The sequence below is a fragment of the Furipterus horrens genome, unplaced genomic scaffold (assembly GCF_987537825.1).
Source record: "Furipterus horrens unplaced genomic scaffold, mFurHor1.1.pri manual_scaffold_3, whole genome shotgun sequence".
Lineage (NCBI taxonomy): Eukaryota > Metazoa > Chordata > Mammalia > Chiroptera > Furipteridae > Furipterus > Furipterus horrens.
The window spans coordinates 172,233,101-172,246,703 of record NW_028327173.1 but is presented as its reverse complement, the minus strand read 5'-3'; the positions used below and the strand labels follow the sequence as shown (position 1 = coordinate 172,246,703).

The following is a 13,603-nucleotide window of genomic DNA, read 5'->3' as shown; positions in this document are numbered from 1 at the left end:
AGCAGGGTGCTTTGGGAAAGGCAAACATGGGTCTGAGAAGCCAAGAAACCCGAATATTTGAATCCTTAAAAAAATAAATGAAAGAAAAGGAGGCACCCGAGAATTCCTCTCAGAGGTCTAGGATCCAAGATGGGACAATGCCAAGGACTGACAAGGGCAGAGGGACAAGGAAGTAAAAGCGCACTGCCCCTCCAAGTTCCCTGGGATGCTTATGATAACCCCTTCCATGTGGGAAATAATAATAATAATGGCATAGCAAACAAATATCTGTATAATAAAGCAAGCTTTTGTATCCAAAAATCTAGAGTAGGGAGGCAAAACAAATACTATGTTCACAAATTCCGCAGATGCCGAAGGGAGCCTCTGAATGGCTACGTGACGTGCGGAAGGTCCCACCTTCAAAGGCCAACAGGGCCCCGCCCTCGCCATCCGCGCAGACTCGCCTGCTGGGGTCCCCGCAAGCTCACGCCCGCTTCCGACCCGGAGTCAGGGGAGGGGTCTGCCCCGCCACTCCGCCACTCCGCCACTCCGGCCCTGGGCCTGCGGCGGGGGCGGTGCCGCGCCAAGGGGCGGATCCCTAGCTTTTCTCCGACTCAAAAGCAACGGCGACGAAAGCTGCAGGGCTTTCTCCTCCCGTATCCAGCTGCCGGCCTCCTCTGGCCGCACATCCAGCTCGCTGCCCGCCGCCGCCATGGCAAAGCCGCTGACTGACCAGGAGAAGCGGCGGCAGATCAGCATCCGCGGTATCGTGGGCGTGGAAAACGTGGCGGAGCTGAAGAAGGGCTTCAACCGGCACCTGCACTTCACGCTGGTCAAGGACCGCAACGTGGCCACAACCCGCGACTACTTTTTCGCGCTGGCGCACACGGTGCGCGACCACCTGGTGGGGCGCTGGATCCGCACGCAGCAGTACTACTACGAGAAGTGCCCCAAGGTACCGACCCGGGCTCCCCAACAGCCGCGCGGCGGGGGCGGTGTCCGCGGCCGGGAGGGAGGAGCCCCGTGGTGACCCCTCCCCACCGGGGTCTTTCCCCAGTGTGGGGAAGCGCTCCCCGAAATCCGAGGAGGCGTATCTGGGAGGTGGATGGGCAGTTCAGGAAACAGGCCGGCGCTCCACCAGCCCCACCCCCATTCACGCCTCCCATCGGCAGTCCACTCCCGGGGACCGCCTGGTGGGCTACGGTCAGTTCTCCCTCGCCTGCCCGCTTGACAAGTTTTGGAGCGTTTACCCCCAACACTTAATCAAGAGGCGTCGGCACCTCCTGTCTGTATGCCAAGCACAGCTCTAGGCCCCTGGCAGTCGGACAAAAGCCGTGCCTTAAAGAAGCTTAATATTTCGGGAAGAGACAAATACATAGAGTTCGCCAAACGGAAATAGGCATGGGGGGAGGGGCGGCGGGAGAGGAGGAGGAGGAGGAGGAGTTGGAGAAGCCCCACTTCCCGTACAGCCTTTGGAGGACTAATTTGGAGGATGCGCAGCGGTCTGGGGCTTCTCTTAGGGACTGAATGCCTGAGTGTTGTGGAGAGGTGGATAGAGGTCCCACCGCAAGTACAGAGCTCTGCCCGCTGCGTCCCTGTGTTCTAGGGAATAGGGTGTCGCACTCCTGGGCTTGATTCCTGCGGGATGGAGGCCTTCTCCCAGGGCACGCTCTGAACTCTGGAGTTGCTGAGAAAGACTGTTCACAGAACACTCCTGTCCACTGCGCAGGGACTGGATGGAGGGTTACTTCGGGAGCTTAGAGGAACTGGCCTCCCCCTGGCCAATCCGGGAAGGTGGGGTGGAGAGGATTGAGGGCTGCAGGGAGAGGGGTTGCGTTGTGCAGAGTGAGAGTGAGAGAGTAGCCATGGCTGCTGCCATGAGGTGGGTGTGAGTCAGTATTGGGAGAAAAAACTGGAAAAGCTGGTAAGAGGCATTTTGGGAAAAGTGAGAGACTGATATATCCTGGAGGCAGTGAGAAATACATTAGGAATCTTTTTACTACATGAAAAGAAAAAGATAGTCCATAATCACAGTGGGAAGAAAAAAACAAAACCTGAGCAAAAGAAAGTAAATTCTCATAGTGAGGGCAGCTGTAACAAAACTTTCAAATGGGGAGTAACTTCCTCACTCCAGAGGCCAAGGCCTCTGTCCCAGGGTACAGACTCTGTGTGTGTGTGTGTGTGTGTGTGTGTGTGTGTGTGTGTGTGTGTGTGTGTGTGTACTGTATCTTTTTTTATTTGCGTAGGACTTTGTTTTGTTTTTAAACTGGAGAGTGAGGTGATGAGCTGTATTTTAGGACCTCATCACCACCCCCAAACCGCCCCGCCCTCCCCGCATCCCCACACACTCTTACATAGCATTTAACACCAAGCCTCACAGAACACAATCCCCTTGTATGTTTCTCCTCTGGTGGCTTATCCGGTACTTTTCCAGGTTCTCTGGCTAATTTCTTCACTGGGCTCTCCTCCCCTACTTGACTGCAGGTATAAGCCAGGTATTCTGATAGTGGTACACTGGGGATTCAACAGTGAACAAGACTCATTCCATGTGTGTTAATAAAGTATTTACCCTGTGATAGTGTTCAACTAAACAGGAGTCCCTGCCCCACAGCATGGACCAGAGCCAGTAAGTGTGTCCAGTTTCCTCTCCCACCTCCCCTGCTCTGTGCTATCTGTGCAAATGAATTCCAAATCTGGATCTTTAGTCTGAATTTTTTAGGATTCCATTCCTACACTTCTAAGTGCTTGGTGAACATACCTAGATCTCTTCCTATTTCCTTAAACTTAAATCATAATCCCTCCAGGTCCTGCCCTGCCTTCTGTGTTTCTGATTTTAATGGCAGTGCCATCCTCACAGTCACCTAGACACAAAACTTGAGTCTCACCTTTGACTTCCTATATTCCCCAGTCAATAGGTTGCCAAATGCTATTGATTTCTGCAGGTTCTGTTGAAATTCTTCTCTTGCAGTCTCACTTCTCTAAGTGAGGCCCTGGCTACTGGTCTATGAAATAGACTTCTGAGTGGCCCTCTTGCTTCCCAGAAGTGGTAAAACTGGCAGCATGCAGCTGAATGTGGCTTGCAGACATACTTTGGCCAACAAGATATCTTTAAGCAATTTAATTTTGAGTGGCTTTGGGCAGGACTTGGACACTCCAATTCTTGGCCCAATACTCCTCGTTGTTTTATGTGATCTACATTACATAGGTCTTTTCCCTGCTTGGCTCCTGAAGGTATCCGAGTTGGCAGTCCCAGCTCATGCTATGCACTGTAGTTCCATGAAGCATACAAAAACAATACATCTTGCCCTTTGCTCAGGTATCATTGGATCCCATTGACTGCCTTAGTCCTTAATCAAGTATTTAAAGCCCTTCTAGTCCAGGTGAACCTGTCCTCCCATCTTATCTCCCATTACGCTTCTGGGCTTACCTTGCTCTCCCACCAAATCAATGTGCTGTCCCATCCATGCCATGTTCTCCCCACCTTGGCATCTGCCCACCCTGTGCCCTTCACTTGGAATGGCCTTCTTGCCACTGTCTCTATGCTCAACTCTTGCCTCTCCTGCAGATCTCAGTTTTGTTGCCACCTGTTCCATCTGTCTTCCCAGAAGTACCTGAGTCCTCTGAGTAATGTTAGGAATAAAATTTTAATTATTTTTAAAATATTGGTTATTATTATTTCCTCATCATTTTATTTTTGCATGCTTTTTGAAACTGTCCACATTTTCTAAAATATACATAATTATTAGTGATAGTAGTGCATGCATATAATTTCTAAGGTATATTGGAGATGCTCTATATTTTCCTACCAGGAGTGTAATAAATGTTGAGAGACCACTAAGTAAGAGGGTGGAGTTTTTCAAGATCTTATATACCCCCAGATATAAGGTGAAGTCCCTCCAAAAATTATTTTTATGAGAAAATAGGAATTGCCTTAAATACATGTCTTTGTAAAGTCTGTTTGTAATCATTAAAAGGGAGGCAAAGAAATGTAACAAATGTAGTCATTATTCCTGGGGGCAAAACTTTGCAATTGCAAGTATGGGAAATACAGTCAATCCTCGGTTCTCCAATGAAGTTGTTCACAGAAAAGATGTTGATAATCTAACGAAACTGGGTCTTAGTTCTCTACCCAACAACCCTTTCATACTGATACCTGTATGATCAGTCATGTATCTTTCATGTAACAAAAGAGATTTGGTTTTAGAACAAATCACTTTAGTTTTTTGAAACAAATTAAGCTGAGAACTGAGGTTGCATTGTATATACTGTATTTATGAGCAAGCTTTTTATAGATCACCAAAAAGTAAAAAGCAATACATAGTGGTTATTTTATAGAGATCATGAAAATACAGAGAAAAATGAAAAAAAAAACTGACCTGATGTTACCCAAATTGGTATTTGTGGCTTGAGATACTCTTTTCTGTGACACAGTAGCCTCATGTACAAGGGCATCAGCCATGGGAGTGAGAGATGCCATGGACCCCTTTGGCCTATATCAGCCCAGGAAAGATACCTTTCCCCAGTTCACACAAAGGTACCCAATAGACTGATGAGGGCCCTGATGACAGTGTTATAGATTTTCAAACAACTTGGATAAAAATAATGATGCTGTGCTCTGGAAAATAGTGTTAGATGACCCACTAAATATGGATGTTGACTCTTCATGTGAAGACTTAGAATTCAATTGTTTCATAAAATGAAAGTGGAAAAAAGTGAAATTTCTAAATTGACATTTCCATATAATATTTTAAATATATAGTTAACTAATGAGTTACATATTACAATAGGCATTTGTTATATTGAACTATATTTATATTATTTTTATATCTTTGGGTTGACCAAATACGTTCCTTTTTGGCTCTTTTTATTGAAAACTGGGGGAAGTCCCTAAAATTTTAGGTGACTTTATATTAATGCATTTACAGATTTTTGTTGTTTTGTGTTTGGTGGAAAAGAAAAGGGGAACTGGTATGAAGAAAAAGATACTGTTAAAGAAGATGATGAAGTTACTCACTGATCTTTTTAAAAAAGAAATTAGTAAACTGAGCTTACGTTTTAAAAGGTTTTAGAGAAGTGTGACCTTTGCACCTTTCACTCAACTCTGATAGTATTTACCTGGCTTTGACTATGTCAAAGGCAGTTTCTAAGGTGATAGTGAAATTTCCCATTTCATCAAGAATAGACACCAATAAACTTGAGGTAGTCTTTTGTTATTGCCAGTTCATGACTTTCTAGAATAATTCAGTTCTAAAATAATTAATTGTGATATTACTTACAGTAATTAGTCATGGAGGAATACTTTGTAGCTGTTGGTTGTATCTGGAAGGAGTTAATCTTTGTATTTCTTGGATGACTTGAGATGGTCTTGGCCAACCCTACCTGACTATCATCCTATAAATATTTTACCAATGAATGATGAGCTATGGCAGTCTGACTTCTGTTTGTCCAAAACATACGCTTAATTTATGAGGCTCATGAACAGGAAGGAAAAAACACAAAACGTTGAATCTAATTAGTTGGATGAGTTTACTTTTTTCTCCCTGGGGGTAAAAGACACAGAACTTCTTCACCAAAAATAGGATACAAAAATGGTTTTCCCAAAACCAATTGTCGGTAATGCTTTTATTTAGCCCTTCATAGATCTTTAGGAGTTTCATTTGAACCCGTGTCAAAATAGTCCTGCCTGTTTGTTTTTTATTGTTGACCTTGTGTATTTATGTTGACCAATAAGGTTGGCCTCAGAATTAACAGGATTTTTCTTTTCTTTGTTTCAGAGGGTTTATTACCTTTCTTTGGAATTTTACATGGGCCGAACATTACAAAACACCATGATCAACCTTGGCCTGCAAAATGCCTGTGATGAGGCCATTTACCAGGTATGTACATTGTCTCCATATTTCTTTCATTCTCTCCCCTTAAATTTTAAGTTCAATTCAATAACCTTGCGGATATAGCACCTTCCTCCCCCCAAAAAGGTGAAAAATTGCTTTCACAGACATGGCTATTATAAACTATTAGAAAAACAAACTACTAGTGATCTTTGGTTTAGGAGGAACAGAGTTAGAGAAGTTTTGCCTAATGAGAATTTTCTTTTGCAATCAAAGCTTCTGATAGCATTCCTCAGCAAATTACAGTCTTAGAAACTAGCATCTGAACAAGCCTTTTTAAAGTGATTAAGTCCTCCCAGGCCACTGTGGCTGGGTTAGTTGGAGCGGTGTCTTATAACTGAAGGGTTCGATTCCCTGTCAGGACACACACCTAGGTTGCATGTTTGATCCACCGAACAACACTTCTCTCTTGCATTGATGTTTCTCTCTCTCTCTTCAACTCTCCCTTCCTCTCTTTCTAAAAGCAATAAAAAAAATGTCCTCTGGTAAGGATAAAAAACATTTCTTTTTAAATAATAATAAATAAAAGTACACAGAATCACAAGCTTTATTTTAGGCTCCTATATACTTCTAAAAAATGATCAAAATTTGACTTATTTGTATATCAAGGCAATATTTGAAAATAATTAGCTTTTAAAATATCATCATCATGCTTTCCGTTTTGCTAAGTGACATGTAAAATACACTTCCTCCTTAAATGAGGAGCATGAGGTCTTAAACCTAATATACTAATTTGATTTTATAAATATATTTAACTGTTTCTCTCTTGAACTTCAGAGATCTCCATACCAAAAACAAATAGTCCTTGACCTTTTTGATGTGGCTGAAAGGAGGAATGGGAATATGCAAAGATACATTCTAAATGGGAGACTATTCAAACTGCTACTTTTCCTTGGTTTGTGATTGTCCTGTCATGTGGTCAGCTGCTTGTCACTAAGGGCTGGTTTCCTTTCCGCGAGTTAGCTAGAGTATTTTCTTGTGAAAGAACCATTACAGCTCCCCTCTAATTTTTTTTCCTTGCCTTCCCCTGATTTCAGCTGAAAATAATATAGCAGCATATAACTAGGTGGGATGAAGTGACCCATGTTTATTTGCTCAAGGTTTATGTCGTACTTTAGACTTAGATTTTTAGAATTTAAAAAACCCTAAATGTTAGCATTAAGCAATTGACTTGCACAAGGATCCTGATAAAACTGTAGTCACCCCAAGGAGCAAATTTGAAAACCCCTTCAACGGTGAACAGAAGCAAAGCTCTTTTTAAACTCTTAGAAGATTTACTTACCAAGACATGTGTGGCCAAGCAATTTTTGGTATAAGAGTAGGAATCCAAGTAGGTAGCCATAGAAACTGGGGCATCAGCTTCAAGCATGGTTGCTTTTTCTATGCATCTTTTCAAATGTGTAAATTATGTTTTCATCTTAAATAATATCTCATTTCATGGATTGTCTCACATTCAAGTAAGAATGCAGTCATTTCACAACAGACCATCATTAGCCAAGTATGGGCTGAATTATAATCTAGTCATTGTAGGACAGGTCATTTATTTGATCTGCTATCAATTTCCTCACTGTAAGGAGCAGTCCAAAGTGATATCCAGGGCCACAGAATTCTGACATGAGTCCACTGTGGTGCTAGTGGCTTCTGGCTGTGTGAATCCCAGCACTTTAGGGCAGGGAGCTGACTGGCTATCAGTTGCATCAATCTCCAAGATCACAAATGCCTCCAGGCCTCCCACAGCCTTTTAGCCAACCCAGGGAGAAGTAGAGGATTTTAGCCCCCTCCAGCTAGACCAGCGACTTGGATGGAGACTTGGAACTGGTGTGCCGGAAGAATTTTTAAAACTTGGAATATCTGACTGTTTAGTCAGGAGTGCTGACCTCTTTTCCCGTAGATTGTAAAATAAATTTAAAAAATGACAGCAGCCAACAATAATAGCCATCCAGTGTGAATGAATCAAAATTATACCTATTTTTGTATCTGATTGACAAAAAACATTTTTTGCTGTGCCACAGAATTTTATTAATTAGTTTATGCATATCGTGAGATGAAAAAGGTTGATAATCACTGAGCTAGACCATAGGGCTGAGGTTTCCTTGATTGCTGTCTGTCCTCACATCTCATGGCTTTGGGTTAACAGCCATTGACCCTACTGAGTAAATAGGCAGTGGTCCTGAAAAGATGAACTTTACTCTGTTCTGGAAACTCTGACATCATACCTTTTGATAATTTATAATATCCTTCTGACCAGCTTCGAACTGGACTATTTCTTAGGTTTTACCCCAACAGCACAAAAAGGGAATCTTACAAAATAATAATAGGTTAATATTTACTGAGGAATATCTGCCCAGGAATAATCTAAATGGTTTGTTTATATAATTCATTTAATTCACAACAACCCTAAATGCAGGACATACCGTCGTCCAATGAGGACTTACCTTTTAAATAAAAGAAGTGAGTCATGAAGAGATTTAGTAGCTCACCCAACGTCACATAGCTGAGAAATAACAGAGTCAGTAATGGACATTGAGAGCCACACTTCTCTACAAGCTGATGCAAGGCCATCTCGGACAGTTTCCATTTGCAGTCACCGTCATCTGCAGTGGGCATCTGTTGCCAGAATAAGTTGCTAGGGAGCCGACAGGATAGAGTACACAGATAAACCTGGGTACTTGACCCAGAGCTTTAGTAAATGATTGCTCTCTGAAATGGCCTGCATTTGTATCCACATTCAGTGACGTTTTCCTTTCATCACCAGCTTGGATTGGATATAGAGGAGTTAGAAGAAATGGAAGAAGATGCTGGGCTTGGCAATGGTGGCCTTGGCAGGCTTGCTGGTAAGTGACATGGTTAGTGCATCATAGTGTTTGGCCAGTCGATGCCTTCTCAGATGCCATGCATGACCATGCTAAGAAGAACCAAAGAAACTCTACAAGAAGCGCAAGGTGTGACCTGGTTACAAATGTACTTGTTTTTGAGTTTGCCCTCTGGTTTGATCGGTTCCACACAGACAGAAGAGAAGGGAACTTGAAAACAGAGACATTGCTTAAAACCCTTGGAGACATTGCTTAAAACCTTAAGGTTAACCAGATCCTTCCTTGTGCACTTAAGGGTTTCCAAAGTGAACCCTTTACTTCACTGTTCATGGTCACAGCTACTCAATTCACGTGCTTGTGAGGTAGGACCGAAGTTGTCTAACCATTGTGTTGTTGCCTTGTGCACTTGGCAGTTTGCTTTCTGATGGACTAGTAGGTATATACTTGTTATAGTATTGGCATGATTTAGTTAATTATTATTATTTTTTGTATAGATGCAGTTTGAGTTTTTTGCTTTATTCAGGAAATGGTTTTTCAACAACTATAGAGGAAAACGTTAAAGATAATATTAACTCCATTAAGTTAAAAATATACATACCTATGACCAAGCAGTTCTTCCTTTTTTTCCTGGGGGGGTGGGGTGGCAGGGGGCAAGCCTCACACATGTGCAAAAGGAGGCATGTGAAAAAAATTGTTATAGCATTATTTGTAAAAGCAAACTATTAAAAATTACCTAATGTCCATCAATAGGAAAACAGGTAAATAAGTAGTGGAACAATCCATATTATAGAGTAATATGCAGCAACCAAAAAATAAAATAAAATTGATTTATGTGTAATGCCCTGGATAAACCTCCAGGGGGTGGGGGTGGGGGGTGGCAGTTTCTTTAAAAGCCATATAGTGTGCTACTATTTCTAGTTTTTAAAAGCTAATATTTTCTGTGAATGAATATATGCATGCACACACACTCAAATTCATAGAGAAGTCTGGAATTTGAAACACTAAACTGCTTCTTAATGATCTTTTCTAGAGAGGAGGGCAGAATTGGGGGTGGCAATCCAGGTGGATGCTAATCCTGTCTATAACATTTTAATTTTTTTTTAAAGGAGGATGTGTGAATGTATCACTTGTGGAACTTTAATAATAAAAGTGTACCACCACACATGTATATATCAGATTGTACTCTATGAAAGTTTCTATCCTTTTTTTAGAAATGATTCCAAAGTCTCTTCATTTTACACAAAATTCCAGCTTAGTAGAAATCCATTTGTATGTGTTTCATATATTTAATCCTTACTAGATTAGCTGTAGTCTGCTTTAATATTGCCATTGGAATACCTGCTACCTTGTGAAGTCGATCATCAGGCAATTTAGAAGGCTTTCCATGGGGCTATAGGAAGATCAGCAGAGCAGATGACATGCATATCTAAGAATGGCAAGCAGCCTGCCTGCTTTTTATGTAAAGCCCCAGACCTTCAGTATTGGTTGGCTGGGTTAACCGCAGTCTGTGCCTGACTAATAACCTCACTCGTTCAGTTGGCCAATAAAGTTAAAGAGTGAAGTGGCAAATGAGGCTGAGTATTTCTCATTAGATGACCATTCATCTCTTACCTGAAAATCTTGGGACCCCATTCCTGTCAGATTCTAAGGATAATTTTTGCAGGACCCAGGAAACGACAAGTAGCCATAGCTCCAAGAAAGAAAGACCTGGATCAGAGCCAGGCCACATGACACAGGGACTGGAAAACCATTGTAATATTACAGTAACCTGAGGGGAGTGACCATTGGCTTTTGTGGGTCTCTGTCTTAGGGCTCCACCATGAACCTAACTCAGTTTGTTTATGTTTGATCTACAGTTTTCAATGTCCTTTTCAGTTTTAGATCCTACTGTACATTTTCTCATTCTCTGTATATTTCTCAGTTCAAATTCCTAAGGGGAGAATCTGATTAGTATAAGCCCTCAAGTTACACCTGGCCACCAGATAGATCCCTACCCAGCCATTGATTGGCTGCTCTGCATCAGGTGCTATTATTAATGCTCTTGATGACAAGTGACAGAAAACCTAGCAAAAAAAAAATGGTTCAGCCAACAAGGATATGTGTTATCACAGAACAAGAAGTCCAGGGGTTGGGCTCTTCAAGATGAGTCTGTTCAGCAGGGTCGCTCTGTCAGGTCTCTGTGTCTCTGTGGTTCTTTTGGCTTTCCCCCAGAAGACTTCCTAGTGCCTCTCATTGGATTTAATATCATTGCACAGTCATGCCAAAACCAATAATTGGCAAAGGAAATAGAATTATTGTGAGTGTCTTAAGAGGCTTAGACTAGTCAAGCAAGACTCACTGCTTGTCCAGACCCCTGTAGCATATGACTGACCACCTCATATCTGAACAGCATTGGAATTCCATTAGCTAAAAAGAGAGTCTGCCACAGGTGTCCATGTAGTCTGTCAGGTGGTCACAGGTAAATTATACTCTCCTGGAGCTGTCTTTTCAAGCAGGGAGCTACAGAGACAGCTTCCCCTAGAAAGAGCAGTGTGAGTGACAGACACAATAATGGACATGTCTAAGGCAGGCCAACTTCCTCATCTGTTCTCAAATGAAATGCTAACATGTACACAGCGGTTATTTCTAAGTGGTTAGGTAATAAATGATGTTTGTTTCCTTTTTTATACATCTTTATATCTTCCAACTTTTCTATAGTATTCATTTTATAATTTTTGAAATGTCATTTTAAAAATTAATACCCAATAAAATATGCCTAAAGAAATAAAATAATGCAATTAGTCAATCAATAAATAAAATTAATACCCACTATGCAATAGTCTCTGTGCTTTAAAATAGAAATGCGGTTGCTCATAGAAAACTGTTTTGTGGCTGTCATCTTTTTTAGTGAAAGACCTGAAAATTGAACTAACCTTGATAACTGCCTTTTTGCTTGTGTTTCGATTGATATAGCCTGCTTCTTGGATTCCATGGCAACCCTGGGACTTGCAGCCTATGGATATGGCATTCGATATGAATATGGAATCTTCAATCAGAAGATCCGAGATGGATGGCAGGTATGTGAGCCGTGTTTTTAAGTTTTGTCATTAAAATACTTCTTCACAGTGTCCTGGATGATTTATAACTTACAGACATTTAACATGGAACTTCACTGATTTCCCTTGCATTTGGTTGACATCAGCGAATACTTTCAGTCTTCCCCCCTCGGTATGTAAGAACAGAGAGCCTGCCAGTGTCATTCAGCACGAGATCCAGAGCATCTTATGCAGTGTCTGACTCATGAGGGTGCTCTGAAACTATTTATCACTGAGTGTCTGATGTGGATCACCTACGATGTGTGACATCCATTCTCTGCAGCAAGCTAAATGGAAGAGTACATCTTTTGACTTAGGATCTCTCCCAATAACCTTTCATGGTAGTAAGCACATTGCCATTTTATAGTGAGAAAACTGAGCTCTTAAGAAATGGAGGTACTTCACATCACACTGCTGGCCAACGTGGGTCATTCCCCAGGTTTCAGATCCAGGTTCAGTATTCTTTTCTACATTCAGTCTTGTCCTCCTTACCATGCATATTTTACAAGAGACGTAAGCTCAGGGTTCTACTTTTTTAATAAGGTGAAAGCAGGCGATCTTATTAGCGGTTATATCAAATAAACCTGGTACATGTTTAATAGGTATCGTTATAGTACTCTATAGATTTGCACAAATAGTAATCAATCCAAACAAATGACTCTAGTTTCACTTTTACTTTATTTTATTTTATTTTACTTTATTTTATTTTATTTTTATCCTCACTAGAGGATATGCTTATTGATTTTAGAGGGGAAGGGAAGGAGAAAAACATCGATGTGAGAGAGAGACATCAATCGGTTGCCTCTCTTACGCACCCCAACCAGAAACCGAACCCTCAACCTAAACATGTGCCCTGACTCAGAATTGAACCCATGGCCTTTTGGTTTATAGGACAACACTCTAACCAACTGAGCCACACCAGCCAGGGCTCTAGCTTTACTTTTATATAACCAAACCAGATTCTTAGGAGTTTGTTTCTCATGTCTTTGGGAACTCCTTGAGTCTACACTCAGCCCTGTTGTGGATGGTCGTCCCTGATACTAAGTGTGATTTAGACTTTCTCTCTCCCTGCCTTTGTTCCACATACATACACCACTGACAAAAAGATGCTGGGTTCATTTTCCAAAAAGCCTGAGTTCTCTCAGCCCCTCCCATACTTCCAAGAGTTGGTCTGAAGGCAGCATGCTCAGTGGTTGGATTGGGGGGCCTAGGCTGGAGCTAATCCCAGGGGAGAGGAAGGACAATAAGCTCAGTGTTCCCTGCTGCCATCCTCTCCCTTCTCTCAGTATTTGGGCACTCTGGGCCAAGGAAGGAGAACTGAAAGATTGGGATGATGAGAGAATGCACCAAGGAAGGTGTCTCAGAAGGAGAATATTGGGAATATATTAAAGAATAAACTTCCAGATTTTGCTAAGGATCAATGTATTGTCATCTACTTCTTTTTTTTTTTTTTAGTGTAATTTTGTTTTTTAAGTATATTTTATTGATTATGCTATTACAGTTGTCCCAATTTTTTCCCTTTGCCCCCCTCTGCCTGGTACCCCCCCTTTCCTCCAGCAATCCCCCTCCTTCCTTAGTTCATGTCCGTGGATCATGCATATAAGTTCTTTGGCTTCTCCATTTCCTTTACTATTCTTAACATCCCCCTGTCTATTTTGTACCCACCAATTATGCTTCTTAATCCCTGTGCCTTTTCCCCCATTCTCCCCCTTCCCCCTTCCAGATGGTAATCCTCTTAATGATCTCCCTCTCTATGGTTCTGTTCCTGTTCTAGTTGTTTGCTTAGTTTGTTTTTGTTTTTTAGATTCGGTTGTTGATAGTTGTGAGTTTGTTGTCATTTTAATGTTCA

At 41.8% G+C, this 13,603-nt stretch overlaps 1 protein-coding gene across 2 annotated transcripts in view; it reads left to right on the top strand.

The window, feature by feature from the left end:
- Positions 1 to 555: 555 nt before the first annotated feature.
- PYGL (glycogen phosphorylase L) overlaps positions 556 to 13,603 on the top strand; it is a 35,016-nt gene continuing 21,968 nt past the window's right edge. The window contains exons 1-4 of one of the 2 annotated variants that reach the window (XM_090270863.1): positions 556 to 934; positions 5,754 to 5,855; positions 8,623 to 8,701; positions 11,633 to 11,736. In XM_090270863.1, coding sequence (XP_090126989.1) covers positions 692 to 934; positions 5,754 to 5,855; positions 8,623 to 8,701; positions 11,633 to 11,736 — 528 coding nt within the window. In that variant the 5' untranslated portion in view covers positions 556 to 691. The remainder of the gene's footprint in view (positions 935 to 5,753; positions 5,856 to 8,622; positions 8,702 to 11,632; positions 11,737 to 13,603) is intronic. The other variant, XM_090270862.1, reaches the window with a different exon arrangement.